Source organism: Harpegnathos saltator, unplaced genomic scaffold (genome assembly GCF_003227715.2).
Source record: "Harpegnathos saltator strain DR-91 unplaced genomic scaffold, Hsal_v8.6 scaffold846, whole genome shotgun sequence".
Lineage (NCBI taxonomy): Eukaryota > Metazoa > Arthropoda > Insecta > Hymenoptera > Formicidae > Harpegnathos > Harpegnathos saltator.
Window position 1 is genome coordinate 208,127 of NW_020230700.1, and position 13,662 is coordinate 221,788.

Genomic DNA, 13,662 nt, shown 5'->3' on the forward strand with positions numbered 1-13,662 from the left:
TTTAGTTATAAATATTTCACCTTGAAAGTCTAATTTTGTCTAAGTTAAAGTTAAAGTTAAAGAAAGTCTAAGTTAAGTTTGTAACCTACCGTTTAGAGTCTGTCCTTACTGTAAACTGTCTGTCCCACAAGAACGTGGTGTGGAATATATATGGTTTGAGAAGAGAAGGTTCAAAAATTTGATAAATAGAAATATCCTTTGCCACACATCCCAGTTATGCTTGAAGTTAGACACTCCACAGGCAAGATGAGTGTAACATATTTAAAGCGTTTCGAAGTAGTGTTCTTGTGTTCTCACCCTGCATATTGGATTGAAAACGTTTAAGGTTTAATAAAGAAGCTTCGGGAAAAATGTATATTCACTGCAAAACAGTTGTTATTACATCTTCGAGAAATCTAGAGCTTACTTTAGAGTATACTGAAAAATTAGTTGAAAGTATGCTTAAATGGTGCCAAACAATAATCGATAACAATGAAAACTGGATTATCTACAAGATGATTGCGTAACAGTCCACAAAGAATACTTTTTTACTATATGCACTTTTTTTAATTGATTTTTTTGCAGATATAGGCTCCATGTTCTTATGGGACAGACTGTACATTGTTTTAACGGTTTTTTCAAGTCTATAGTAAACAAAATTATGATAAATATTTTACATATTTAATAGATTTCCTTCTTATATTAAGGTCTGTCTGAAAAGTACTTGATCCATGGCGATATTTCTATGCTTGAGTTTATTATTACAAAGAACGAGTCTCTTCTCTTTTTGAAGAAACTTTTGTAAGTATTAAGTCAATCGGAAAGTTCCGTCCGTTTTTTGTAAAACGTATGGCTTTATTTAAGAAACAAAATGAAAAAGTACATCATTCAAAATATTGTTAATCGTTAGCATTGACTTTTTTTTATCTTTCGGTCAGCAAGTGAATTCTGCGGCGAAAAAATAACTCATCTTTAGAGGTATCCAGTCAGAGACCCATTTTTCGACGTCTTCATAAGAATTGAAGCATTCGTCAGCAAGTGCATGTGCCATCAACCGAAACAAGTGATAGTCGGAAGAGGCATAGTCTGATGAATAAGCCACATGGGGTAACACTTCCCAGCGAAATGCTTCTAATGTTTCCTTGACAGATTTTGTGACGTAGGCTGAGTGTTGTCTTGAAGCAAAATCACTTTATGCTATCTCGTTTCATATTCTAGTCGTTTTTCACTCGGCAACACTCGGCTCAAACGGATCATTTGTTCTCTGTAGAGATCCTCTGTGACTGTTTGACCACTTTTCAACAGCTCATGGTACAGCACAATCTTCTGATCCTACCAAATACAGAGCATTGCCTTTTTTCCGTAGATATTCCGCTTTGGCGTCGATGTTGAGGGTTGGCCGGGATCGTAAATAGTTTTTCGACATTTGGGATTGTCAAAATAAATTCATTTTTCATTCCCAGTGATTATACGATGTAAAAACCCCTTTCTTTATTGCCTAGCAAGCAGAATTTCGCAGGTAGTTTTTTGCCTTTCTCTGTCTCTGTTTTCGCCTGTCTCTTGGCTTCAGTTCATATGGGACCCATTTTCCTTCCTTGTAAACCTTTCCTAAGGCTTTCAAACGATCGGAAATAACAGATTGAGCACAATTTAATGTTTCTGCAAGTTGCTTTTGCGTTTGACATGGATCTTCGTCCACCAATGCCTGCAATTCTTCGTCTTCGAATACTCTTGGCCGTCCAGAACGTTCTTTATCCTCTATATCAAAATCACCACTTTTAAAGCGTCGAAACCATTCTCTGCATGTTTTATCGGAAGGAGCATTATCACCATAAACTTCTACAAGCATTCGATAAGCTTCAGCTGCAGTTTTCTTCCAATTGAAGCAAAAGATTAATACTTCGCGCAAATGACTTTTATTTGGCTCAAATTTCGACATTTTCGATGCAGTAAAAAATAATGTTATTGATGCAAACATATACCTTTATGTACTGAATATTATTGACAGATGTCAGAACAAACTGTTAAGCTTCGTTTAGTTCTGGTTCTCTGGTTCAATAAATAGCTCTGTGCAGAGCTGTTACAGACAGAGCTCTATCTCCTATGCCAGTCAACGATTACGAAAGTAAAAGAAAAACAGGTACAACACGTACGCAGTCCCCACGATCAAAAATATGCGTAGTTACGAGAATCACATCCAACCGCCATAGATGCGAACAAAAGATTCTATAAAACCAGCAGCACACGATGCTTGTTTTCGTGCTGGATTGCTTGCTAGATGAAAATACTGCGTTCTGATTGGTCCGTTTCCGAAGATGAATGGAAATGCACCAATCAGAACGCAGTATTTTCATCCAGCAAGCAATCCAGCACGAAAACAAGCACCGTGTGCCGCTGGCTTAAGCCGTAAGCTCTAAAGGCTCGTCTACATTAGCTGTAAGAGTAAGGCTGTAAGGTTGCAAGACACGAAATGAAATATTTTCATTCGCTGACAGCTTACGTTACAGCCTTACAGCCTTACTCTTACAGCTAATGTAGACGAGCCTTTATAGCCGATTATTTTTATAATAATTGACTGTGATTTGCCAATTCTTACAACTGACTTTAGAAAAAGTTCCCTAGACTAATCCGATTTATGAAACGTGTCCTCGAAGCAATCCGATCAGATCCGATTAGCTCATGACGAGTAGAGAAGGACGTGGTTTATTTACTTGTGATTTACATTTCAAATCATATTAATACGAATCAGACAAAATATATAGGTATGTACTTTATGAATCTTATAATTACTTTCCTAGCCAAAGCAATCTAATGTGAAAACCAAAATTGTCACTTTGCACTGTGAAATGAAATATGAATAATTAAAATTGAATAGGTTAACACGTTCACTGTCGGACTGAAAATTTGAATTTCGTGTGGTGGCCAAAGTTATTTTTTCTTTTATTTATTTTTAGTTGTTTTTTTGCACGATTGAACTGGCATTGAACTGAGTTTTTTCGAGGGTCCTGGTTTGTCACTCATAATAAAAAACAATCGCATAAACGGCCGTTTGATGAGGGGCCGTAACACGCGATATCGCGTAACCGACAGTGAACGTGTTAAGAAACCTGTCATAATAATGAATTATAGCAGTTGTTTCATTTACTAATTTTTTTTGTAATTAAAACAACAAGGAAATTAGCGGTAGCCGCAGCAAAGTACAAAAGAATTAGGCTAAAAAAGTGCTTTTCTGTTAATTATACAAAAAACAGGAAAGTTGGGTGAAACTAATTAAAAAACTTAACTCTTTTGTCTTTTACTACGACTATCCCAAATCTCCTTGTTATTTGATTTATTTTTTTTGTTTTAAATAGCAAAATATTTTCTTGTCCTAATGACTTTGTACTTTGTTGTGACTATCTGAAACCTTCTTGTTATTAGTTTTATTAAAAAAAAAATTAAATAACAAGGTGGTTTGAGGTAAGTACAAAGTATAAGGGAGTTAAATTTTTTACCGATTAGTTTCACCTAATTTTCTTGTCTTTTGTGCAATTAATAGCAAAATACTTTCTTCTTCTAACTTGTACTTTGCTGCGGCTATCTTTAACCTCCTTCTTATTTGTTTTATTTAAAAAAGAATAAATGAAACTGCTATAACTTGTCGCAATAACAGATTTCGTAATCTGTGATATTAGTCAACTTTAACTATTCATATCTTGCTTTACGGTGTAGAGCAACTATTTTGACTTTCAAATATGATAATACGAGTACCTCCTCGACGTCTAAATTAATAGCTTCTATAACAAGAGATTCTTCGACGTTACTGTCGGATGCAAACCCATTTTCGGCCATTGTGAAACAACATCATTTTAGACATATTTATTTGAACCGTCATATTATGCATGAGCAGCATAGAAACTGTTCCATTACTCAAAGCGCATGGTCAGTGCATGAAGAGTATAAGGCCGGTATTCATAGTCGGATCTTATATTTAAGACCGTCTTAAGTTTATCTTCAAACTCTGTACAAAGCATTTCATTGGCTATAGAGTATCTGAAAGTGAACTTAAGACGGTCTTAAATATAAGACCTGACTATGAATACCAGCCTAGGAGAAACGGAACGGGCTGTGCACTCTATGCCCTGCGCTAGGCATCCATGCGTCTCATGCGAGAAACGGAACGTACCCCTAAAGGCTCGTCTACATTAGCTGTAAAGGTTCGTCTACAATAGCTGTAAGAGTAAGGCTGTAAGGCTGTAACGTAAGCTGTCAGCGAATGAAAATATTTTCTTCCATTATTTTATTGCAAGGCACGAAATATTTCATTTCGTGCCTTGCAACCTTACAGCCTTACTCTTACAGCTAATGTAGACGAGCCTTAAGAATAAGGCTGTAAGGTTGCAAGACACGAAATGAAATATTTTCATTCGCTGACAGCTTACGTTACAGCCTTACTCTTACAGCTATTGTAGACGAGCCTTAATATCTCCGCTAAGCGATGTGGCCCTAGAATAGCACCCTTCACTGAATCGACACTGATACGTGTAAGCGTATAAATCTGTGACTGTCACACGCAGCAGCTCATTCATTTCATCTTTATATAGAATTTTTTCACCAAACACGGCATAACACAAGTTTATCAGTTTCCGTACAATTCCGTATGACTTTTGGCTATTCCCGAAATTTAAATCTCTCTTGAGAGGAAATTTGAGAATTGAGGAAGAATTGAGTGGAGAATGACAGAATACAATGAAGCAGTTGGAGCTGCTCTGAAAGCTAAGTTCAAAAATTGCTTCAGGAAGTGGGAGCAGTGCTGGAAAAAAAGTTGAAGCTTTCAAAGCAGAGTACTTCAAAAAGAATATAATTGCCATTAATCCAGAATTGCTCTTTCTTTTTGTACAGTGTAAGCTCGGATACTGTCCAGACATACTTCTTATATATAAGAAGATAGTCTTATATAAATACGATAGATTAAAAATTTATAAGTATGTGCAAATATAAATATTTCTTATGAATATTAATATTCATAATTAATATATTAAATATTTATATATTATTTAAATGCAAGAATCTTTGTAGATACTTTTATATAATTGTTAATCTTTGATGTTCTTCGAATATAATGAATACATATTTCAGCAAGTCTGAATTAAATTGAAAGGGATACTCGAAAAGTAAAAGTCCATTGTTTTTTTGTGATAAAAATATCATCCTTTTATGTTTATTAGATATAAATCAATATATAAAACTGAGCTCTAATTATTACATGTAATTATTGTATGTAGGAATCACAGAGATAAAACCGATACCCATACGATCTCTCCTTACAATAAATTAACTTTATAATAAATTGGTACAAGAGCTATTTATTCACAACATCCATAGTTTTAACATCAATGTTTATAAAACTTATCCGTTTGACACACTATTTAACATAGTGTTGTGTGTTTGTTTGCGATAAAGTAAAGCTTCATGATAAGCTTTCTTTACTGCTTTCCTATCAGCAGGTTTGCGTGACTCAATCAATTTTGCATCATCCAATTCCTGTGACACTCCAAGTTTTTCTAATTTCTCACCTGGCAACCATTGCCTATAAGATGAAATTTGCCGTTACCATTAAATATTTTCTCGATTTAGTATTCAGTATTCTAAGTTGGGAACTAATAATACTTACCATGTGCGCTTTGTGTCAAAGAAAAGCACAAGGAAAACAGGATCCTTGTAATTGTCTGCAAGCGCTAACACGTCATCAGGCGGTGCTGGGATCGGCACTCCTTTGTGCACGGTGCCCCGAGGTGTGTTAGGATCGATGATCAGAGCTGGGTACCAAGGATATCCACGACACTTGGCCCAGACGAGTTGCAACGCTTCCAGGCTTGTCTGTTTACTTTCGTTCTCTTTCTTCGTTTCGACAATCTCTTGTCGCTGCTTCTCTTCTTCTTGATCGGGGGTAGTAGATCTGCTAGTAGGGCAACTACTGCAGCTCGATGATTGGCTTTCTCCCTCGCCAACGTCGCTATCCATCGTTCCGCTTCTGGAAATTTTAAATGGTCCGGTGCTTGTGAGGCAGTTATTCAAAATACAGATATTCAAATATTATCCAGATAGACTTTTATGATTAATATAAAATATTTATATCAGGTTGTATCTTCTTATGTGTAATGTAAAAAGAAAATCTATTATAAGTAAAACACTTATAATTTTGCTTATTATACCTTACATACTTAATACTTTATATATTATACTTCATATCTAAAAAAAAATTGGATATAATCTAAGACTCGATATTTAGATACATGTTCTCATTAAAGAGAACCAAATTGACTGAGTTTTTGCAGTAGTTTCTTTGCTTAGCTAACTAAAGAAGGATCCGTTTCTGATTCGATAACTGATTGACGATGACAAATGAATTCTCCTATATAATGTCCAATGCAAGCGGACTTGAAGAAAGAAAGATGTATCCGGTCAGTCCAAACCTGACTTGACCTGACTTCAAGAGGTGATGTTATCTGTTTGGTGGCATTACAAAGATGTAATCTTATTTCGATTGCTATCCGTTAATAAAATGATTAATTTGAGCAAATTGTCAACAATAACTGGATAATTTAAAGGTTGTAATCCATGGAAAACGTTCAATTTTGGAATTCAATCGGAAAAGTGTCACTTTTCACCACAATAATGACAGATCTCACGTTTTGCGCAGACATAGCACAAGCTGAAAAAGCTGAAGTAGGATTTTGTATTGCATCCTCATTCAAAACATTTTACATTATACATTGTTTTAAACAAATTGTATTTTTTTTTCATATTGATTTCATATAACGTGATTAATACGATTAATCACCATATGAATTACCTATACAAGGAATATATTTACAAATTGACTGATAAAGTTTCTGCTGAATTTATGTATATCTATTTGGATATAAATTATAGTATATAAATTATCGATCAATATTAATATAGAAATCGAGTTAATTTAGAAATAATTCAGGAATAATCTAAAAACAATCAATTTAGAAAATTTTCGTTATTACATACCTGTACACTTTAAAGCTATCACTTTGTTTTTTTCTATCGTCCTCTGGAACAAATATTTGGCCGCTTCTACTGGCGCGCGCTCTAGCTTTACGTGTAAATAATACCGCCGTTCTTCTGTTCACCCCGCCGCTACCGATCTCTTTTTCGTTGGACTGTGATTCTGTTTCCATGCGGCTACGATTAATTCTTTCTCGTTTTCTGGATTTTGAAGCGACTTGCTCAGGTTCAACGACTGGATCGAGGTCAGGATACTCCTTACGCGCTTGCTCTATTAGTGCTCCACCTTGCTCTCTCATTTTCACTCCAGCTCGATAGAACATGGTATCTTTGCGATTATATTCGAGGCAATTGCTTACCATCAAATTAAAATCTGCCTCAAAAGCTCCGATGGAATCATACTCCTGCCTTTCTAATTTCACCTATAATAAAAAATACATGATTGTATTTTCAAATATATGATTGTATTTTCTTTATTCTCAACAAATTTCATTGGATTTATAAAACTTTGTAAAAACTTATAAAATTTTATACCAACTTTGATAAATATAAACAGATGTGTGATATTATGTATGTGTGTGTATGTGTGTGCGTAATCTTTAATAAAAAATTACCTGCATAGTAGAAAGGTCCATAGGATGTGACACAATCTCGAGATAATCTGGAACTTCTTTGATATTAACTGGTTGTCCAAATACATCGTTTACGTCTTTCGCCTTTATGGCTATGAGTAGTATATTTAAAATGCATTCTAATGGCTGCAATTCGTACCATAAACATCGCTCTTTTCTGCAAACAGATTTTCCTTAAATTGCTATAAAATTCTCTGCGTCATTAACTATTTAAGAGCTACATTTATTTCACTCTGTGAGAGACTTTAAAAGATGCTACATAAATGTAAGTGCACTTATTGATATTTATTACAGAATTAAGTACTAAGATTAAGTACTGTCTCAGTTTCATTTCCTATTTTTAAAATTATCTAGTATTTTCATAACAAAATAAAAAATAAGTAAACTGGAGACAAAGACAATTTCATTTTTTCTTCTTAATTTGCCACTATATACTATTACTATTATACTATTAATATTAGTGAAAGTACGAGTTAATTTCGATATTCAAGCGTTATTTTATTAATGAGAAAAAGTAGTGCTTTATATATAATTATTCATAAGTGTTTTGGTCTAATATGATGTGATTCTTTGTTGTGATTTTTATAACCTTATCCTAAATATCATAAAAAAATATTTAAACATGATAGTTATTTAAACATGATAGTTAATATTTTATTATGTCACCTATTACATTTAATATTTTAATATTGATATTAATATTTTAAATAATTTATTTTTAAGATAATAAAGATAAGAGGCTAACTAGTCTAACAAAGATTAAGTATAATTAACAATCATAAAAATACTCCAGAAATTTCAATGAAGATATTGGCAGATTTCGTTACTTTGTATTCCATATGTTCATAAGCTGTTTAAACGATTACCGCGCAACATCAAAGATCTTGATATTCGCACTTTATGTCGTTTTAAATAATCTCAATATTTTTATGAAAATATATAAAGATAAATGATGACTTCTACAATGGAGTTGTTTATCGAATCAAGTCTAGATTACGACGCGTCATATATATCGGGCAACAAACAAACAAACTAACAAACAAACAACTAATAACTCGTATTAAGGAATACTGCAATCAATTATATCAGATACAGATTATTTAGTTGTGTCTTAAGGTAGATCGGATGGATATGAGCTCAATCAGAATATCAAGATTCTAGACAAAAAATCATCAAACGATACATCAAACGATATCTCTCTCTCTCTCTCTCTCTCTCTCTCTCTCTCTCTCTCTCTCTCTCTCTCTCTCTCTCTCTCTCTCTCTCACTCTCACTCTCTCTCTGTTTTTTATGAAATATTAGATCATGACGTAGATTTACAACAAGATGTTAGTAATCTAAATAAAGATTATTCTTGTTATTGAGAAGTTTCATGTTTAAAAATTGAATATTTATATTCTAAACATTTGGATTTTATCTGTTTTAACTTTTACATGGATTTGCTTCATAATATATCTACTTTTATAAATATTGATGTACAGTATATAGTGTGTTATTTTTTGCTGAAGAAAGTTCAATTAGACCAAAACGTGAAAATATGCTAATCAAAAGTGCATGTTAGAAAAATATTATATATAAGCATAATTTTTAGAAATTTTATAAGTTTTGAATTATAAATTGTTTTTTAATTATATAAAATATTAAAAATTATGTCAAGCATTTGTTAATAACTATATGTTAAGCACTATTTTCTTATACTAATAAAATTTCGTTTACTTGCCTTATTATTTGTTAAACTGACTGTATATCTTTTGAAAAGAGCTTCCTTTATATTAAATTATGTAATAGTTACAATAGTATAAAGTGTTTGATATAGTGAATATATACAACGGTTTTTATTATGTTAAAGGTTAATATTAATAATGAATGCTCACACTCTGATGTACTCTTTCTTCAACTTCTCGCGCTTCCGCACCAATTCACACAATAATCGTGCACGTTCCAAGTCTTGACGCAGGCATTGCCAATACTTGAGTTGACGATACAATTCTCCTCGTAATTCGCTGTCCTGTGTCGGCGAGATGTGTTCCCCGAGCGTAGGCGTAGGTCTCGATTGCGGATGTGAACTTTGCAACCGCCTGAGAAGCGGAACACCGTTCCTGTATTGTCGCTTCAACGTCCAATAGGCAATCAGACGTTGTATCAACTGACTCTTCTTTGGTAATCCGTCGGCAAGACTGTGGTCGGCAAATTTAATAACATAACATAAATAAACTCGGTGATATATTAGATAAGCACATTTCGTTTATGTTATATAATAATTATTACGTAGCAATTATTATATACATAATACATTACGTATAACAAATGTAAATTATATATAAGTTTTATGTAATAAATGTAATAATTGCTATAAAGATTAGAGATAGGTAGAAAGATTAGAATAGGATATAGATTAAAATTACATACGCACAACAAAATTCAATGTGTTCAGGAATGTTAACTTAATTAATTGTTACCTAGCGATTTCTCGGATCCTCTCTGGTGGTATTGTGGGAATAGAAATAACGGGTGCTGATGAGCTTTTCTTATTAGCTATCGCTCTCCTCCTTGCGTCCGTAGGATTCGTGGAGGGCTGATAATCGACGGGCGTGTGAGCCTCGCAATATGCGGTCTTTTGTACCAGCATTGGCTCGCCGTTATTCGGTTGTACTGTCCGCATCCGCATACATAGACCAGCCTGTTGCGCGCAAGTTACATGGAATGCCGCGTAACAGTTGCTCTTATGACACTGAATACATGCGCCGGCTCCTTTGCGTTTGCAGACACAGCATGTTAGTTTCCAACGAGCTTGCGGGATGCTCTCTATGCTATCGATCGGTTCCAAAAATACGGTGTTGGCGAATCTTACTTCCGGTATCCACAGAGCGCATACTACATGCGCCCATTTCGCAGGAACATCAGTTTGCTTGAAAGCACCGCCTCTGTTTGGACACAGCACGCAATCCACGGCTCTAGATGGACTCTGCAAACATCTTCTACATAGCCATTGTCCTTCTGGTATATATGGTACACCGTAGCAATCTTGATGGACGGCTAGATTGCACATGTCGCAGAACAAGATTGCATTACTATTCTGACATTCTCCGTCCATGCAAATACAACAAACTGCATCTTCATCCGCCGCGACACCAGCTCCGCCATTGCTTTGTTGTTGAAAATACGACTCTTTCTCCAGTCGGTCCATCAGTAGCTCAAACGTATCAGCCTCTAATGGAGGTGACAATCCGGAGGCTAGTCTTCTTTCATTAACAATAGAAAGCCATGCAGTATCCTCCTCGTCCAGATCATATTCCACCTCTCCTGTCGGAAGGATAATTTTGGTGTTATTTTTAAATAATAATATAGTAATGATCTTGTATAGCTGAAACAAAACTTTTAATAATTAAATATCTTAGTGTCATAGAAGTCACGTGATATTATAAGTCTGTTTTTTTGTTTTAGTCAAACTAGTATTATACTAAAACTTCATTCAGTAAACTTTCGTATTAATGTTCCTACTTAGGATGAACATGTGTTGTCAAGATTATTGTCCTGAGTAACATTTAAAAGATCTTAGCTCTATATTGCTTATTTATTTTAATAAAATAATATATTATTGAAAATTTATTGAAAAGTTATTAACAAAACAAGTTTAAAGAATGTAATAATTAACTTCAGCACTAAAGACCATATTCTGTATATAGAAACAGTGCACATGTATGAGCAGAGTGAGGCTAAAAAGTCAAATTCAATCTACCGGATGTTTCAGACCACCCGGGTCACCCGATTTTTTCGTTAACGCGACATTTTAGAGAAAAATATTTCAGACAAAAGTTGTAGGGCTTCAAAGGATCTATTTACTGATGCTATGAATTTGACTTTGGAATAACCTTGAAAAGTTCAGTCAAGATCAACATAAAAATTTTAAATGGATACCCCAATTTTTTATTACATCACCTTTTTCTAGCAATTAATTTAAACAACTTTTGTCTGAAACATTTTTTATTTACCTAATATTTTTTGAGATATTTAAGGAGAATTTAATAACTTTTTCAATATTTAACTCACGATACCTCGCTAATTATTTGTCAGAAGAAAAAGTGTTACTAGATTTTTTTGCTCTATTTAGTCTCAAGAATATATTGTTCCAATAGCGCCCTGAATTTGGTTAATTTGATGATTTTGAAATTTCAAAAAATCAGCAAGTTAACAAAAGTCAGGGCACTATTGTAAACATATATTCTTGAGACTAAATAGAGTAAAAAAGTCTAGTACCACTTCTTCTCCTGACAAATAGTTAGCGAGATCGTGAGTTAAATATTGAAAAAGTTATCAAGTTTTCCTTAAATATCTCAAAAAATATTAGGTAAGTAGAAAAATGTTTCAGACAAAAGTTGTTTAAATTAATTGCTAGAAAAAGATGATGTAATAAAAAATTGGGGTATCCATTCAAGATTTTTATTTTGATCTTGACTGGACTTTTCAAGGTTATCCCAAGGTCAAATTCATAGCGTCAGTAAATAGATCCTTTGAAGCCCTACAACTTTTGTCTGAAATATTTTTCTCTAAAATGTCGCGTTAATGAAAAAATCGGGTGACCCGGGTGGTCTGAAACACCCGGTATATCACTGGTCTTTGCCATATAGTCGAAGAAACTTCAAGGTGGACTGAAGGCATTGATCAATCTAATGGTAATCTAATTAATTACACCAGAAAAATATCACTAATATTAATGTATATTGTGAATAGAATACAAATGTATATAAAAGATATGTAAGAAAAAGTATAAGATATATAAAAAATGGAAATATATATATTTTAATGTTCAAGTTAGAGTCATAATATTAATGTAAAGGTTTATCTTTCATTCCTTTTTTTTTAATATTATATTATATACTTATTTCACTCTAAAGATAAAAATGCAGTTTAGTTCAACTAATGAAAATAGATCTCATACAAACTATACTCTATTACATACCATCAAGTTCTTCACCACTACGTTCCATAAATCTGATGTAAGAATTTGGAAGTGGCTCAGCTTCTCCTAATTGATTCTCATAGCCTTCTATTTCTTTGACTGTTGCAATAGGCAAGGTACTAAGAACATTCTTCTCTTCCTTTTCCTTCTCTACTAATACTATATTCTTCTGTACCTTTTCATCCAGCATACTTTCATCTAAGGGAATTATGGGGATAGTATCTGAGATACCTAATTTAATTGGTTTACTGCCTTCTTCTCCAATAGGATTTACCTTAAAATAATAAAATATATTGATGTTATTTAAGACCTTACTTCAGCTTATTTCTCATAAGTTCCATAATACAAACTTACTAAAAGCTTACATCATGGAACCATTATGAGAATATAACAAATGAGTAACATGAAGGAATATTCACATTTTTATTTAAACGTACCAAAACAAATTTTGCTAATTCTTGACTGCTGAGCGTTTCAGCATTTGGAGGACTGGCGCTTTCGTTCTGCATACCTATCCTGTTCCTGCCTTTCTTCTTATTAGAATGTGGCGTATTCATGTTTCTTTTTTACTCACGATAAACGCGTATATCTAATATAATATTATCTTCAAAAGTTAGATAATATTGTGTTGTATTTTACAAGTTACAATGTTGTATTTTACGAGTTTATTACTTTCTTTAATCTCAACTATAGATTTCTAACTTGCGATACGATATAACGATTGACTCGATCAGCGATATTTCAGCGATAAATCGTAGAAGGAATAATCAAATTTTTTCATCAATACTTCATATATCGTGTAAAAGAAATTAATATCAAAAGTTAATATCTAACTTGTAATAATGATACACATAACCAAGATACCATACCATTCGAAAGACAAATGATACACAAATGACCGCTAACCCCTCTTGCACAGAGAACGCGGCATGTTTTCCGTGCGGTGGAAATTGGCTAGGGAATATCATGAGGTCTGTTCTTTTCCTCTACACCGCTGCACTAGTGCATAAGTTCGAGTGAGACAAGTATATATTTGTCTCACTTTAACTTATTGCGCCAGTGCAGCGGTGCAGA

General features: G+C 33.6%; 1 protein-coding gene across 1 annotated transcript; it reads right to left on the bottom strand.

The window, feature by feature from the left end:
* Positions 1-5,050: 5,050 nt before the first annotated feature.
* Br140 (bromodomain-containing protein 140) lies at positions 5,051-13,335 on the bottom strand. The gene is made up of 8 exons (XM_011154762.3): positions 13,026-13,335; positions 12,589-12,862; positions 10,088-10,931; positions 9,503-9,805; positions 7,611-7,785; positions 7,000-7,418; positions 5,633-5,992; positions 5,051-5,548 (listed from the first exon to the last, which is right to left on the bottom strand). The coding sequence occupies exons 1-8, from the start codon at positions 13,143-13,145 to the stop codon at positions 5,368-5,370; spliced, it is 2,676 nt and encodes an 891-aa protein (XP_011153064.1). The 5' UTR covers positions 13,146-13,335; the 3' UTR covers positions 5,051-5,367.
* Between the last annotated feature and the right edge of the window lie 327 nt (positions 13,336-13,662).